Source organism: Corvus hawaiiensis, chromosome 1, assembly GCF_020740725.1.
Source record: "Corvus hawaiiensis isolate bCorHaw1 chromosome 1, bCorHaw1.pri.cur, whole genome shotgun sequence".
NCBI lineage: Eukaryota > Metazoa > Chordata > Aves > Passeriformes > Corvidae > Corvus > Corvus hawaiiensis.
In genome coordinates this window covers 34,949,163-34,964,479 of record NC_063213.1, presented here as the reverse complement: position 1 = coordinate 34,964,479, position 15,317 = coordinate 34,949,163, and the positions used below count along the sequence as shown (strand labels likewise).

The following is a 15,317-nucleotide window of genomic DNA, read 5'->3' as shown; positions in this document are numbered from 1 at the left end:
ACTCTATGAGACTGCCGTTCACCTGAGAGGCTGAGACAGGACTGACAGCACTATCCTTCATCATGTAAAAACTAATATTTTCATTAAAAAATAATAGTAAAAAAAAATGCAAGATAGCATTATGCCTTACCTGCTGGAGAGATATTTCCCTACCACACATTAAACCCTTCTTTCTCTTAGGGAAGAACTTCCCAAATACTTCAAGCAGACAGCCAGCACACACTCCAGCTGACTCTGCACATCTCAGCTCATGGAAGAATTATTCTGGGCAGGAGCTCAGCACTGACAAGAAAACCCAGAATCAGACCAACCACTACTGTGCACCTGAGGCCCTCATCCCACAAGGTATTTAAACATTTACCCAACACCTGTTGCTTAGTCCACTGCTGTGAAACTCCCACGGTTTCTCCCATGCAGCACACACCTTAAGACAAAATGGGTGAGTAGACCAGCTCTTAGTTCAGACATTCAGGCACACCACATTTCCACATAATGACACTCTGACCAGACAGACAAAGGATCTTAAAAATGAACAAACATTTTGTTTGGAAAAAACAAACCAAATGCTACCTGTGGGAGCCTTAACATGGGGAAAGCTACAGCTTCTATTGACTGTAGAACTGGTCTGTTTCTTAAGCTTCTAAAAGCAGGCCAACTCAGCCTGTTACATCATGCAGATTAATCAGATGCTACAGTACTTACTAGGGTTAAACCTAGAGGATAAAGGTTACATAATGGATTCAATCCAAATTAAAATGGTCAGATCTCTCAAATAAATACGCACCTTTCTCTTTGAACACCTGGACAGGAACAATCAATTCCTGTAGTTCAAGTGTAACAAGCTTCTGAAACTGCATTCAGTTCCAAAATCTACTACTGAGAAACAAATGGAGGAGGCACATGACACTGAAAAGACCATAAAAAACCATTTAAATTTTGTCACCCTTATCTTTACACTTCATGTCCCCTTTGGTATTGTTATTGTTAGAGCACTGTCATTGCACTATCGTGTATTACATATGTACATCGTCCCCTGGGCCTGCACTCCTTCCTGCTTTCTGTGCTTTGCTTCACTGTGATCTTGGACTTGCCTTGTTTAAGCTAAGCTCTCCAACCAGAATAAAATCCATATACAATTACTGCATTCCCAAAGGCTGCATTTTGCTTCAGAGTCCCATCAATAAGGGATCTTGATTTTTTCATGCTGCAGAGAATGCAGTTTTAGCGATTCCTTATCCTTTCTCGTGTGCCTTCTCTCAGAAGCCTGATGAAAACATTTGGTGTCCAGATACAGAAATAATCACCCTAGCAAACATTACATGAAAATTGCAAAAGCCACAAAAGATAATGCTTGCCAGAGTTTGTAATTCTTCCAGTTCAAAAAGTTAACCTGCTCACTTTTAAGAATCTACATTTTTCACAGACAAATAACCAGAGAGAAAATATGTACTGCCTATTAACACATCAAATATATACATATTACAGGATATTGGTAATGCAGAAAAAGCACACCCTTCAAACTTGAACCGATAATCAGTCTTACCATCAGTATATTTAAATTCAGCTCAATTATTATAGATACAGTTAGCTTTTCGAATATTTTTTCCTCTGCTCATACAGTTCATATGCTGCTCTGCCACTCCCTTCAGAGAGGAGAAAGCTATACAGCAGAGTCTCTTGCAGCACACTCACAAGAGATGCTGAGGTGCAAAAGAGGTGCAGGCATCTCTGCTGCACCTGGGTGTTGCCTTTTTCTGGGTATTTCCTTTTTAAAACCACTGAATAATGATGCTCCAGTCTTACAGGCTCCAAATTCTGCAACAAGAGACTAGAAAGAAATATTTACCATCCGTGCATTCTTCATAATACCAGTCCAGTTCATAATAATCTGCTTCAATAAATTTCTGCATAGTCAGTATCCTTCAGTGACATACAGGAGATTTCACTTCGCTGCTAAGGTCAAGTGAAATGCAGCCATGCCTTCCTGCCTTTGCAAAATGCCAGAGCACAAGGCAGCTCACGGGAAGCTGAAAATGAGCACCACATCTTCACTGAGGCCGCAACTAAAATAAAAGGGGGGTGCAGAGGGTGTATTTGGAAGAAAAAAAAAAAAAAAAAATAGAAGAAGGATGCAGAAAGGAAGCAGATGCCCTGGCAGCTCCTCTAATAAAGAAGCTCAGCACAGGAGCCTTGGATGGGTGTTAACAAAATCCTCCTATCAAAAGGCTGATGCGCTGACGTTGGGGACACACACCACCGCCCGGCTGGTTCTAACTCATTCCTTTCCTCCCCAGTCTCCACATCTCTTTCAGGCTAATGTGTTGCCATGGAGACAAGCTGGCTCCAAAAGCAATGCAGAGATGAAGAAAATGCATTTTGCTCTTTCTGGCTTTACAGACTAGAAGGAGTCCTCCATACTGGAAACAAAAATCATTGCTAAGAAAGATGATACAGCTCCTTGCCACAGCTGACAAAACAACAGCATCACACTGTTGCAATTCACTGGGGACATGCAGTACATTAATAATGAAAATCAAGTCCATTACTACTCTCCTCCACACAGTTTGATAAAAGCCTGCCTTCCCCATGGAAAATTAAACTATGTTACTGCTTTGTTACACTATTCTGGTCTGATATAATAGAACCCCTTCTGCATCCTGCTGCTGAGAAATGCCAAACAAAAAAAAAGAAAGAATCAGCAAAATCAGGACAGCAATACATTTCTCCTCGCAAGAAAAAGCTAATCTGTTTCTACTTTTTGCCCTCTCCATGAACCACTGCCCATTTGGTTTTTTTTTTCCCCAAGCATCTAAGTTTCAAAGCTGAAGACAAGAGGTTAGGCCAAATTTTTACTACTCTATTCCTAAAAATACTGAAGGTCATTACCCAGAGTAACTTAATTTTTGTGTTCAGTGTTTTGGAAATGGAAGAAAATACTTTTGCAGCCCCCACTAAAATTGTGTTTAAGCTATTAGGAGAGAATCTATCTGAGGAACAAACGCATTAAATCATCAAACACAGCAATTCCAAAAGCATGTCTGAATACGTGCAGGTACAGATACCAAGGGGATTGACATCCATTTTGTTCACAACCAGCACATACTCTTCACCCATTTCTCCCCCTTTTTTAGGAAAGGCGATTCTTTGCAAACAGCAGTAGAAGCATTGGGATAGATTAAGTTGTGACCTACGTTAATAACACAAGGTAGGAGGCCATACTGGGTCTGACCAAGGAAGTCTTTGGTGTCTCTCTAGCCAAAGACTCCATCCACAAGAACAGCCATGAGCAGGCAAAAGAGAACTGCACAATATTTCCCACAACTGCCCTCCCAACCTCTAGCTTCTTCACCATCAGAGACAGCCTGAGACAGATAGAGCTATTGCTTTTAGCAATTCTTGAAAAACTTATCCTCTCTGTTCTTGAGCCCACATACATTTTTAGCATCTCCAACATCCTCCTGCAAGGAGTTCCACACATTTACTCCTCCTGATATACAAACCCCTCACCTTATGCTTTGCAACTCATGTTTACTAACTTAACTGGATGCTTCCAGCTCTGGAAATCTGAACACTCAGTTCATCTCTCCTTTTCAATCACTCATGATTTGCAGACATCTATTAAGTTCACCCTCACGTCTCTTCCAGGTTGTTATCACTTATTCTACTCCCTGACTGGTACCACTTTGCTTTACTGTAACAGAAATAGGTAAGGAATAGTCAAGCTATGCAGAGGAAAATGCTTTGGTTTCTTGACCACATCACGATTTCAGCTTTACTGGTATAAGAAATTATCACTGCAGTAGCTTTGAGTCTTGCAAGGTTTCAGTTATGCATACTCACAAGGAAAAAACTATACATGCTATTAAATGCAATTAAGGCTACACTGTTAAAATACGGACAGAGAAAAAGAAAGGTTCCTATGGCAACATCAACTCAATTGCTCTGCATATAAACTATTTGTTCCACTTGTATTATTTTTGTCCAAAAGGTAATTTCAGTCTGGTAATGCTATTAAACAACCATTTAAAATAGAAAGAATTAACACTGGCTACCACCTTAAATTGCTGCAGAGATAATCTCCTTCCTTTATTTGCTGACGTTTTAAACAAAGGAAATATTCAACATGCTAGAATTTTCTTCTCACTGTCCTTCCTATGGCACATATACTCCCTTTCAATGAGACAGGATAAAAATAGTCCAAGGTAGGGGCTTAGGGCTTTTTTGTTTGTTTGTTTTATTGATATTTTTTTACAGATCTGATTGGAAGCATACTGGTAAAATCCTGAAAGGCGTTACTTTTCTGTGGTGAAAATCACTTGTGTGGCCAAATGATTTTAGAACTCCTCAAGAGACTGGGAAATACAGAGTAAGTGTATTATCTTCCCAGCATGAAGACGGAAACCCTGGGCAGACAGAATACTATATATCCAGGTACCCACTCCCAAGCATCCCTTCAATTATATGAGGAATTGTAGCTCTATAAAGCTGGAAGGGTGGTCAAGTTGAACAGGAATTTGTGACCAAGCCGACAAAGCAGCTGCACACTTGCAGAACCTACTTTCAACTTCTGCAGCCCTACTTTTCCTTCCTACAGGGATGTAGCAGATTAATTTTATAGTAAACTTATCAGAACAGTATATTTTTCTGGTGGACTGACTCTACAAACTTTGAACCTCTGTGTATTCAAATCTCCATACTGCAGTGCTACATTTGGTTGGGGTATTATTGTATTACTTGCCTAAAAGTTCATACAAAATGGGATTAAAAAAAGATTTTGGGTAATATGTCTGCAACCATAAGGAAGTCGCATTTTCCTATTCCAAACTGAAATACAGTTATTCACATTTGTTCAGCATTCCCTTTTAGCTGCTAAATTTTGTTCTATTTTTTAATGTTTACTTCTAACTAAACAAACCCCTCCCCTTTCATCTGTTTTCCATAGGACAAAACAGACAGATTGATAAAGAATTCTGGTAGTCAATGGTGAACAGCTATACTAAGCATTCCTTAAGTTTGTGGTTACAAAGGGGTTTCATTAGGCAGAAAAGATGGCTTGAAAAGCTCAAGAGCCCTCTCCTTCCTTTTTTGCTGAAATAAATCCATGCTGTAGGTCAACATTAAACTGATGTGCCTAAATTACCCAGGTTATAAAACCCACGCAAACCCCTTCCTTTGTTTGAAGAGAGTTTTTGACAAAGGTACTTTCATCCACCCCACACAGCAGCACACTCAAGACTGTAGTGCACTGCGCTGCTAAGGTGCAAAGCAGCAGCACGTCATCTCTGCTGGCAAATAAAGTCTTAAAAGGATGTCATTAAATAGCATGTCACTAGAAATCCTGTGTTTTCATGCTTAGTCATTCTCAGCTTTTTCTCCAAACGTTTTACAATTCTGTGAGGATGCTTTGAAACTGAACACTGGAGTTGGATGGAGTATTTCCATGGCAGCTGCAACGGATTACATCCCATTTGATTACCTCTGGGTCACATTTCTTCTCTTGGCTACAGCCTCAGGATGGTTCAGATAATTAAACACCATATCGCATCATCAGTTTCTACAGTCACCAGTACAGTCACCACCACTCAGGATAAAGTTGCCCATCCCATTAACATTGTCTGGAGTCCTTTTTATCAGAGCAGTAGCTGTACAGGCCACCAGTATGAAATGCATATTGATCACAGTCAGGCATTGCCACAACACATACATCTGCAAACTGACAAAGTAGGCATATTTAAAATTGCCCAACTGATTTTCAAGGATGGGCTGTCACACTTATTTCTAAACTGGAATAATTTACCGATGTGAAGAGTTAGTGGTGTTTCCACCCTCTAAAAGAACACTGAATAAGAGTAATCCTATGACTACACATTTAGTAAGGGCAAACTTAGGACAGTGATCTCTTCCAGTGTAGTGTTTTGTTTAGCAAGAAGTCTTGTTTAACCTGGAAAGAGCAGAACCCAGAGTAAAATCTAGAGCAACTGAGGGCATTATAACCAGCAGCTTTCAGAACTGAAAAAAATTTAGAAAAATGGGTGCTTCAGATTTGATTGACTGTCCTTCATCAAACTGGGATGACTATCCAGGGTTTCAAAATAGTACAAGTATTTCCTACAGATGGGACAGAGCTCGTGGCTTCTGACCTCACTGGTACAAGGAAAAGACTCTTCTAAGGCAGAAGAGGGTCTAACTGTTCTCCCACTGAAACAAAATGATTTAACATCAGACAGAGGCACAGTCAGAGGAAATTAAAGTACTTAATGACAAAAAGCTATTTTCCACATGAAAGGATTATTTCTCCCTTCCCCCAAAAAATTACTGGAGAGCACTATTTTTGCATTTGTATAAAATCAAAATTGATGTCTTTGGCAACCTTCCTGCAAAACCAGCTGTGTAGCTTAATTAAGGTATCACTAGGCACACTTAAACACTGTAAATAAGACCGTAATAGCAAGAGACAGACATTTAAGAGAATACACCCCTGTGTAGAATTAAGAAAATCAAGAATAAAGCTTTAAAGAAACAAATTTTGCAAACTGTTCACCACCTGGAAATAATGTACATTACAATCTCCTTTTTTTTGGTTATATTTTTCCTGGAGACAGCAAAAACATTTCTAAAATGAAGTTGAGCTTAATACTATGCTCGATTGGCTAGACAAAAATATTTCAGCTGCATGGTTATGACCTATTTTTCTAACAAGGCAAAAAACCCACTGAGAGACATGATTGCAGCTTCCTGGGAGAGGAAAGGAATGCATTACGCTGAAGGAATATAGAATAAGGGAGGCCAGAATAGGACCAAGCACTCCAGGTGTGGCCTCACTAACTTTGAGTACAACTCCCTCAGACTGCTGGTAATGCTCCTCCTAATACAGCTCAGGATGCCATTATTCTGCTTTTCAGCAGGGGCATATTTCTGGCTCATGTCCACCTTGGTGTCCAACAGGATGTCCCAGGCCCTTTTCTGCAAGGCTGCATTCCAGCAGTTGGACCCCAGCATCTACTGGAGCATGGGGCTGTTCCTCGCCAGCTGCAGGACTGTGCACTTCCCTCTGCTGAATAGCACAAGGCTGCTCTTTACTCATGTCTCCAGCCGGTCAAGGTTCCTCTGAATGGGAGCACAGTCCTTTGATGTCTCAGCCACTCCTAGGTCCTGTGTATGTCTCAACCCTCTGTGATGTTGCACAGCCTGTTGACTTCCTCTCAACTTCACCACGTGGTGACAGCTCTTCCAACAACAGCACACCTGCATAAATGAAAGCCATCTCTCTCTACCTCAGGATAGGGAGCAGCTCTAGGCACTCCCAGCAACCTGACTCTTGCAGGGCTGTCTTCCCAATCTGAAGCTCTTTCTGGGTTAAAGTCTCTGTCTGGGCTGAAGTCTCTGCCCTGAGGGACAGGTGCTCCAAAACCTGGAGAATGCACCTGTGGCACACTGCCACCACATCTGCAGGCTTAGGTTGTTCTGAACTCAGATGAGGATCCCTTCTTTGCACTGTTCCACAGAAACTAGTACATCTGTTGGCTGTGTCTGGAAGCTGTGCTCCAGACCCGGCTGTTAGAGAGGACTTTCTCCCAGCCACCAGCTAAAAAGGTACTTGACCATCCCTACTGAGCAGCAGCTCCAAAGAAGGCTCAGGACACCCCTGGGTCAAGAGCAGCTGACAGCTTCTCAGAAGCCACTAGGACTTCCTGAGGCCCACATTCCTGTGGCTCACCTTACCTTTACCTTACACGCAGCAGCAAGCACCCTCAGTTTTTTAGAGGGTTCCCAGATGGGGCCTGTCTCCCTAAGCTGCCAAGGAAAAACCCAGACTCCTGTGCCTGCTCACTGCCCCTGGTAGCTGTGCTCAGCCTGGCTCTCACACAGACCTCTCCCCACAGCCCTCAGCAAAAGTGAGCTTGACTGCCCCCAATACGGGGGCAGGGAGATGGAATGTCATTTTGCTGTATCATACATCATTTAGGCTTACTTAAAAGACACTCTGCCTTAACAGTTTAATGAGGCTGGTCAGATGACATTTAATTTATTTGATTATGCTTTAGGATAAGATCAGTTTTATTTTATTCATTTGGCAAAAATTGGCTCAGCCTTCCATCTGAAAGAAATAATAACAAAGATGTGCTTTGGAGTTCCAGAATGTAAAAGTACAGTTGCAGGCCTAATACTATTCCATTCCTCCCAATTGCCAACTAAATTTTATGAACTAATTCTCTACATCACCTATTCTGCGTTATAGCTTAAATCCCCACAAAAAGCAGTGAATAAATTAAAATGCTTGGATATTTGACTATTCATCTTTCTACCAATATCTTCAAAGATCAATTAAAAAGGAGAGCTAAGTAGCCATACTCTTGTGTTACGTGGCCCAGCAGATACTGAGCCTTTGTGGTTGTGAATTGGATTGAGGATCTCAAAAAAAAGCCACGGGAAGGCAGAAAATCTGCTCTAACAAGCCACAGCAGTATGCCTAAGGGTCATTGCTGATTCTTCTGCTGTATGGATCAACACAGTGGGAAAGTCATCACATTTGCACCAACAGGTTATAAACCAGCATCAATCTCAACACACAAACAACTGCAAGGAAATTTTCATAAGTCATTGAAAAATCAAACTTTCAAAGAGACAGGTTACAGTATTTGCTCACATCTTCATTAAGATTTTTCAAACAAACTAAACAGGTACAAGAGGGGTAGCTTAATTGCAGCACTGAAAACTGTGCAAGTAGTCACACTGTGGAACACTCCAAAGTGGTGGTGGCATAATTCACAGAACCTTTCTGCCAACTTACTTAACATAGTATTTTGACTTTCATAGTTAATTCTGCCATAAACCAATGTTTGCAATCAATGCAATCATTTTGAAACATGCAGAGTTATTACGATCTTGCACTCTTGTGTATAGATGGAGTCTGTGACCTGTTCACAGCAACTGAACAAGGGTAAAGTCAGAGATCTCAGTTTGTAGGGTATCAGTCTAAGGCTAGACCCAAATTTGCTTAAATTTCTTGAACTACTATCTATACACAAATGTCTGCCTGTAAGCAGTAAGAAATAAATGTTTCTTTATCAAAGATTTCCTTGCTTGCTTCCTCTTTTTTAAGCATTTATTTCCCAGTAAAAGCAGAAAATATACAGTGTGGCAAGAATTACAGGGTTTTTTCATTCAAGCCAGTTGATTGGAAGAAATCTACAACCACAGCAACATGGTAAAGCTGCAGTCATCATGCCTTGTAAGCTAAAAGCTAGATAAAATTGTTAAGTATTCACAGTTTCAGGCAGCTATGCTCCCCAATTTCTTTGTTGTTCGCAGCTTCATTTTCAGAGAATAATAGAAGAGTTTGGGTTGGAATGGACCTTTAAGTCACCTAGTTCTAAATTCCCTGCCATAGGCAGGGAACCTTCCACTAGACCGGGTTGCTCAAAGCCTAATTCAACCTCACCTTGATCATTTCTAGGGATGGGACATCCACAGCTTCTTTGGGCAACCTGTTCCAGTGCCTTACCACCCCCACAGTAAAGAATTTCTTCCATATAACTGATCTAAACTGACCCTCTATCAATTTAAAGCCATTATCCCTTATCCTATCACTACAGGGCCTGCTTAGAAGTCCCTCTCTTTCTTTCCTGTATCCCCCTTTAAGTACTGAAAGGTGCTCTAAAGTCCCCCCAGAGCCTTCTCTTCTCTAGGCTGAACAACTCCAGCTCTGTTTGCCTGTCTTCACAGCAGAGGTGCTCCGGCCCTCTGGATCATCTTTGTGCCCCTCTGGACTCGCTCCAACAGGTCCACATCCTCCTTATGTTGGAGGCCCCAGAGCTGGTCACACCCTCCAGGTGGGGGTCCCACAAGGACAAAGTAGGTGGGGAGAATCACCTCCCTTGACCTGCTGACCATGTTTCTTTCAATGCAGCCCAGGACAGATTTGGCTTTCTTGGCTACAACTGGACATTGCTGGATCAGGTTGAGCTGTCAACCAACACCCCCAAATCCTTCTCCTCAGGGCTGCTCTCAATTCATGTTCCACACAGTTTGTATTTTGTATCCATCCCCAGCAGTCACACACCTACCATGATCTCAGTTGGTAGAAGAGGGATGCTGCCATGGGGATTTTTAAGTTTCCCACTAGCAAAACATTTTTCCCATGGTTATTGCAACAGTGCACCCACGCAGACAATTTTATTCATGAAACAGGACTAATCAGGTTACTAAAGGCTTTGGAAACCCTACATTTCAAATTATCTATTTAAGCCAGTTTCTGCCATCATTGTAACAGCACTAATGGGCTGATACAAAACCAGGGTAGTACATTTGATTCCATAGTTCAGCTTCAGCTTGTCTCCCTGCCCTTCCCACTGATTTTGTGTGATTGGGGGTAAGCGGAGAGCATATATAAGTTATTTACTAAAATACTTCCATGCCCTTTATTGAACATCAGAAACTCAGTTCTTCATATTATTCATACTTTTCTTTAGCTGTGCTCCTTACAAAGAGATTCTTCAGGTGCTTCAAAATGCAATGAAGCCATCTTTGCACAGGTTTGTGCTGAGCCCTGTACCTCATCCCTCCTGCAGCTCTACCTAAATCTACATACTACTATAATCCATGTAAATCCACTGCTATTGCTTTAGCATAGTAGTCATTGAGATGAATCACAGAAGCCTTCTCTAATTGCACACCTAAGTCAAGACCTACAGTGGAAGAAACCAGAGAGACATGAATCCAGTCACCATGATAAAGTATCTACAGACTCCAACAAAAGAATGACTAACCATAAAGGTCACAAATCTACTCGTGTTCCCTCTAGGCACAAGTATTTTTTTTTGTCTGATAGCATGAATATGAACAAACAAAAGAATGAAGGGCCAAACCATTTCAACCAAATGGTCAGAGCCTGGTTCTTCACAAGGCTTTTCTAGAAGCTTAAACTGCAGCAAAATGATTTAATGTCATTCTGTGATGCTGGCACATAGTGCTGCCAGACAACAGTGCAATGTGTCAGAGAACACATTCAAAAAAAGTGGATATGGAAAGAAGCCTAAGCTTTCTAAGCTGCACAGATACAGAAATTTCAGTCTCTTCGAGAGAGATCACAAGCAAAAAGAACTATTTCAGTTTCTCCAGTATTTGATAATGTGGAAAGGTGCATGCACAAATCACAAGGGAAATGGCTGTTCTTGATTAAATGTTCCCTTCGTTTTCTATCTACCACAATCTTGGAGACCAAAGCAATAAACCACAAACAGTTCTCTTCCTCTCCACAGCTTCCAAAGAATTGCACAGATACTTCAAAGAAGGTAACAAAAGTAGCACTGTTTTATTTGTTTCTCAGTACAATTTCTGAATTTTTGACTTACGGAAGTATTTCAAGGTCTCTTCTATTTGCTCAGTTGTTAAGTCAATATTCGCATCGGGGGAAATGAGAGGTGTGTGGAGCCAGTCGTCGTGGTCATAACCATAGATTGTATCCGCTCTTAGCTTATAATGAGGCAGCTGCTCTTCCAGGAGACTGATGATTTCAACTTCAGGAAGATTGGTACTATTGCACACATCTGTTAAGGGAAAGGGAACAATCTCTGTTAGTTACCTTGAGTACTATATATAAAACTTTGAAAGACATCACTTTGTTTTGATATCAACAGGATTTTTCTGCATGTAAAGAACAGCTCAATACAAATAAGTTCAGAAGATATGCCTGGCCCAAATTATCCTAAAATATTTATCATATAATATCATATTTACTAGTAGACAAAACAGTGGCATGCTCTCTTTGTGACAAAAAGCCTCTAGAAGCAGGGACATTTACTGAAGAGTAAGTGGGCTACAGTGGGGAACAGAGAGCCAGTTACAACTGGAGTATGAAGAAAGGATTAGTGCACAGAGGAATGTAAATTTTTTATGTTCTACTTCACAGATCATTTTTAACTTTCAAGCCTTACATATAACCTTAACTTGGTCTTTGACCACAGTTTAGTACCACTGTAATTTTTTGCCTTTGCTGCTGGCAGATTTTTCTCAAGAAACAGAAATCCAGGACTGCAATAGCAAACAGTGTCACAGTTCACACCTAAGACACACCCGTAAAGATGATTACAGGAACTTCCAGGGCACCTTTCAACACTATTTGACCTGCATTCTGTGCTGCAGACCCTCATGTTCACAAATACATCAAATTTGCACCCAGTTCTAAAAACGGATACCGACAGCCAACAACAACTGCAAAAATGTTACAATTAAAATTAGAGCTTTAAATTTAGGCCAGGAGGTAGCTGGGAAGTTTTAACACCAAAAAATCCCAATTCAAGATAGATTCTTTTTTACTGTGAAGATGGTCAAACAGGGGCACAGGGAGGCTAGAAGTCGAGTAAACAATGCCATGAGCACTTACTCTAAAAGATGTGCTATTAGTAGAAGTCAGAACACATTATCTTCAGAGGTACCTTCCAACCTATATTATATTATAATGAAGAATTTTGAGAGTGTGTCAATACCCAAAACAGTTGTGATAGTTCTAAACATATGTTTAATTATCATATACAATTAAATAAAATGTCATGCTAAATATTTATTAAGATACTGAGCAACCCATGGTATGTTTTCAGTAAATACGTACTGCATCAATCTGCACATTTTCCATTTCCGCACCAGTACAAAGAGAAAACCCCACCATCCAGCACAACCCCTACCCCCCCCACAAAGTATGGAAGAGCTATCCACGCCTTTTTTGGAAGGGCAACGCACCAGAGCTCCCTCTTTAACCAGTGTCATAGCTCTGACAACTCTTGCTGAGACTCACTCCAGAGTAAACAGCCAAGACTGTCAAGACCCTGAGTGCTCCCATGTACCTTTACTGCCATGACCACGCTCCCCACGGTCCCCTCTGCCAGCATGCTCTGCCAGGAGCCCCATGTACACTCCAGCCCCTGGTCCTGCCCTGTGCAGTGCTGTAGGCAAGCCTGTGCCCAGCTCTGTTCCCTGCTGACACTGACTCGTTGTCCAGGCTTCCTGGATTGCTGGCATTTGTTTGATGATTGACCCCTAGAGAGTCAATTTGAACCATTGCTGCCAGCACCTTTGCTCTGCTTGGGAACAAAGGGACTGGGCTGTGCCAACAAGGATTGTGCCCTTCCCATCCTGTCAGCTGCCTGTAAGGCAGCCCTGCTCTTGCTGCTTCCTGACAAAGGCACCAATTTTTGTAAGAGAAACTTGATCTTGCAGGATTGGTGTAGACCTGCAATTCCACTGTAACCTACTGGAATTCATCTGTGTCAAAGAAGGGGAGGAAGGAGAGAATGGGGAAGCAACATATACTTTTCTATACATCATTAATTACCTGGTTTTTGCCTTTTTAATCCAGAAATTACATCGTCAAAAGCAACCCAAGCACTAAAAATTGCAAGAACATTACTATTCTATCAGACAACAGTGCAGAGAATACCAAGATGAACTCATACTGTCAATCTCCTGCCTACATACTTTACAAAACTCTGATGATTAGAACAAAAATCCACTTGGGAAAGTTGTGTTGTACTTTATGGTTGAAGGAGTCTGCTGTTACCTATCAGGAGGTATTCTCCTCTGCTTTCACCCAGACTGTTCTGCTACCTGTTGTACACATGTGAGTGTCCTCCAACCCTTCCTGCAGTTAGATGCCCGCATGTGCGGCAATGCTGTTTTGATGGAGCTCTGTGCAATGTGAGAATCAGCCTGCACACATCATTTTAAGAGGTCCTTGCAACCCTCTCAGAGGGACTACTGGCTTACAGAGAGAAACAAGATCTGCTCCCCATGCTTTGAAAGAAAAGAGCCAGCTTGTAACTACAAACCTTTCTTTTTCCCTAGCTACCTTTTTAATTGCTGACAGCATCCTCTCAGTGCCTGCAACAATCTGAGTGCAGAAAAGCCAGCTGATCTTCTAAAAACCACCTGCTGCCATCCACTAGACATTCAAAAACCTTTCTGTGTACATGTACACATAAAAAGTTTTTCTTTTATACATCTATCTTTCGATTACCTAATTGCTCTCAATCTCAAGAATATGGAGTTGATTTTTTTCATTAGGGGTGCTTTGGGCGAGTTTTTCTGGCCAAAATGTTAGTTCTCTTCAGAAAAATGCAAGAATCTACACAGCCTGAGATGATAGTCTTGGAAACAAAGAAATAAAAATCTTGAAATATTCGAACCTTTAGTGTCGTTCTCTTATTAGGATTCCAAAAGAAACAGACTTTACAGATGAGACGAGAAACTTTCATTTGTACAGATAGGTAAACTGGCTTGTTTTATCCCAAAAAGTAGCAAAAAATGAATATAAAGGAAGTGACCAATAAAATGTGAGGAGGGGAAAAAAAACCCTTCATACATGTACATATGAAAAAAAGCCCCAAACAAACCAAAACTATACCGTTTTATTGTGGAAAAGAATCCACTGGAATGCGAAGACTATGCAGCAAAGAAATAAGAATTATCGTGGAATAAAAGCCAAGCAAGAAAATTTTTCTACTCTACCATATAATAAATCCTGAGAATTTCTAAGCAATTTAGAAGGCCTAATAACTGGAAAAGATATTAATGAGTAATTGGAAAGGCAACTTTTTATGATGCTATTGTCATTAACTTCTACTGCGATTTTAAAATCTGGATACCAGCAGGAAATAGGAACAGGCTCTGATGTAACTGCCTATTTAGAAAAACAGGACACCATGGTTACACTTGTTCATGACTAAACATTAGTTCACCATTTAAATCACGGCAACATTCTCAGTGCTACAGTTACACGGTCTCTTCCCCTTCACTTTTCCTCCCCTCTGGTTTTCTGAGATGCACACATTTGTTATGAGAAGATCCCCAAACACCAGGTAAATTTTTTAGAAGACCCTGACTATGTTTCTACAGAGGTTTATTTTATTATTTCTGATTAGAACTGCAAAGATAAACAACTAAGTAACTTCTCTACTAAGAACACCCAAGACATCATCTGTGACTGTAATTTATGATTAAGTTAACTGATATCCAATAGACATAAAAGCACTTCCTCTTGCCCTAGGTGGTACCTTCATTTTATTGAGAAAAATGTAACATCTTACACTTAAAACAATTAGCTGATCATTAATTTAAAAATGATACAACAAAATGTACTGGAACCATATCTTTCTGAGTTGCTGTTATGGATTCTGGGTTTTGTAATCGAAGCAATTTTCAACTTTCAGTTTTCTGGACACATTTGGCAAACAAATTTCTACAAGCAGATTAAAACCAACTTAAATAGCTAATGAATTATGAACTCATGATTCTTAGTAAAGCATGGGTCATTCCAGGTTCTG

The 15,317-nt window shown here is 40.8% G+C and overlaps 1 protein-coding gene across 8 annotated transcripts in view; it reads right to left on the bottom strand.

The window, feature by feature from the left end:
* Window positions 1-15,317, bottom strand: part of TRAK1 (trafficking kinesin protein 1) — a 127,694-nt gene that overhangs the window by 53,849 nt on the left and 58,528 nt on the right. For 3 of the 8 annotated variants that reach the window (XM_048299868.1, XM_048299851.1, XM_048299862.1), the window contains exon 3: window positions 11,355-11,549. Coding sequence is in view for 2 of the 8 variants with exons in the window: in XM_048299886.1 (XP_048155843.1) it covers window positions 1,847-1,910 (64 nt within the window). In the remaining 6 variants the exon portion in view is untranslated. Of the gene's footprint in view, window positions 1-130; window positions 237-570; window positions 631-1,543; window positions 1,687-1,846; window positions 2,198-11,354; window positions 11,550-15,317 lie in introns of those variants that run through there. The other 5 variants (XM_048299886.1, XM_048299915.1, XM_048299907.1 and 2 more) reach the window with 4 other exon arrangements.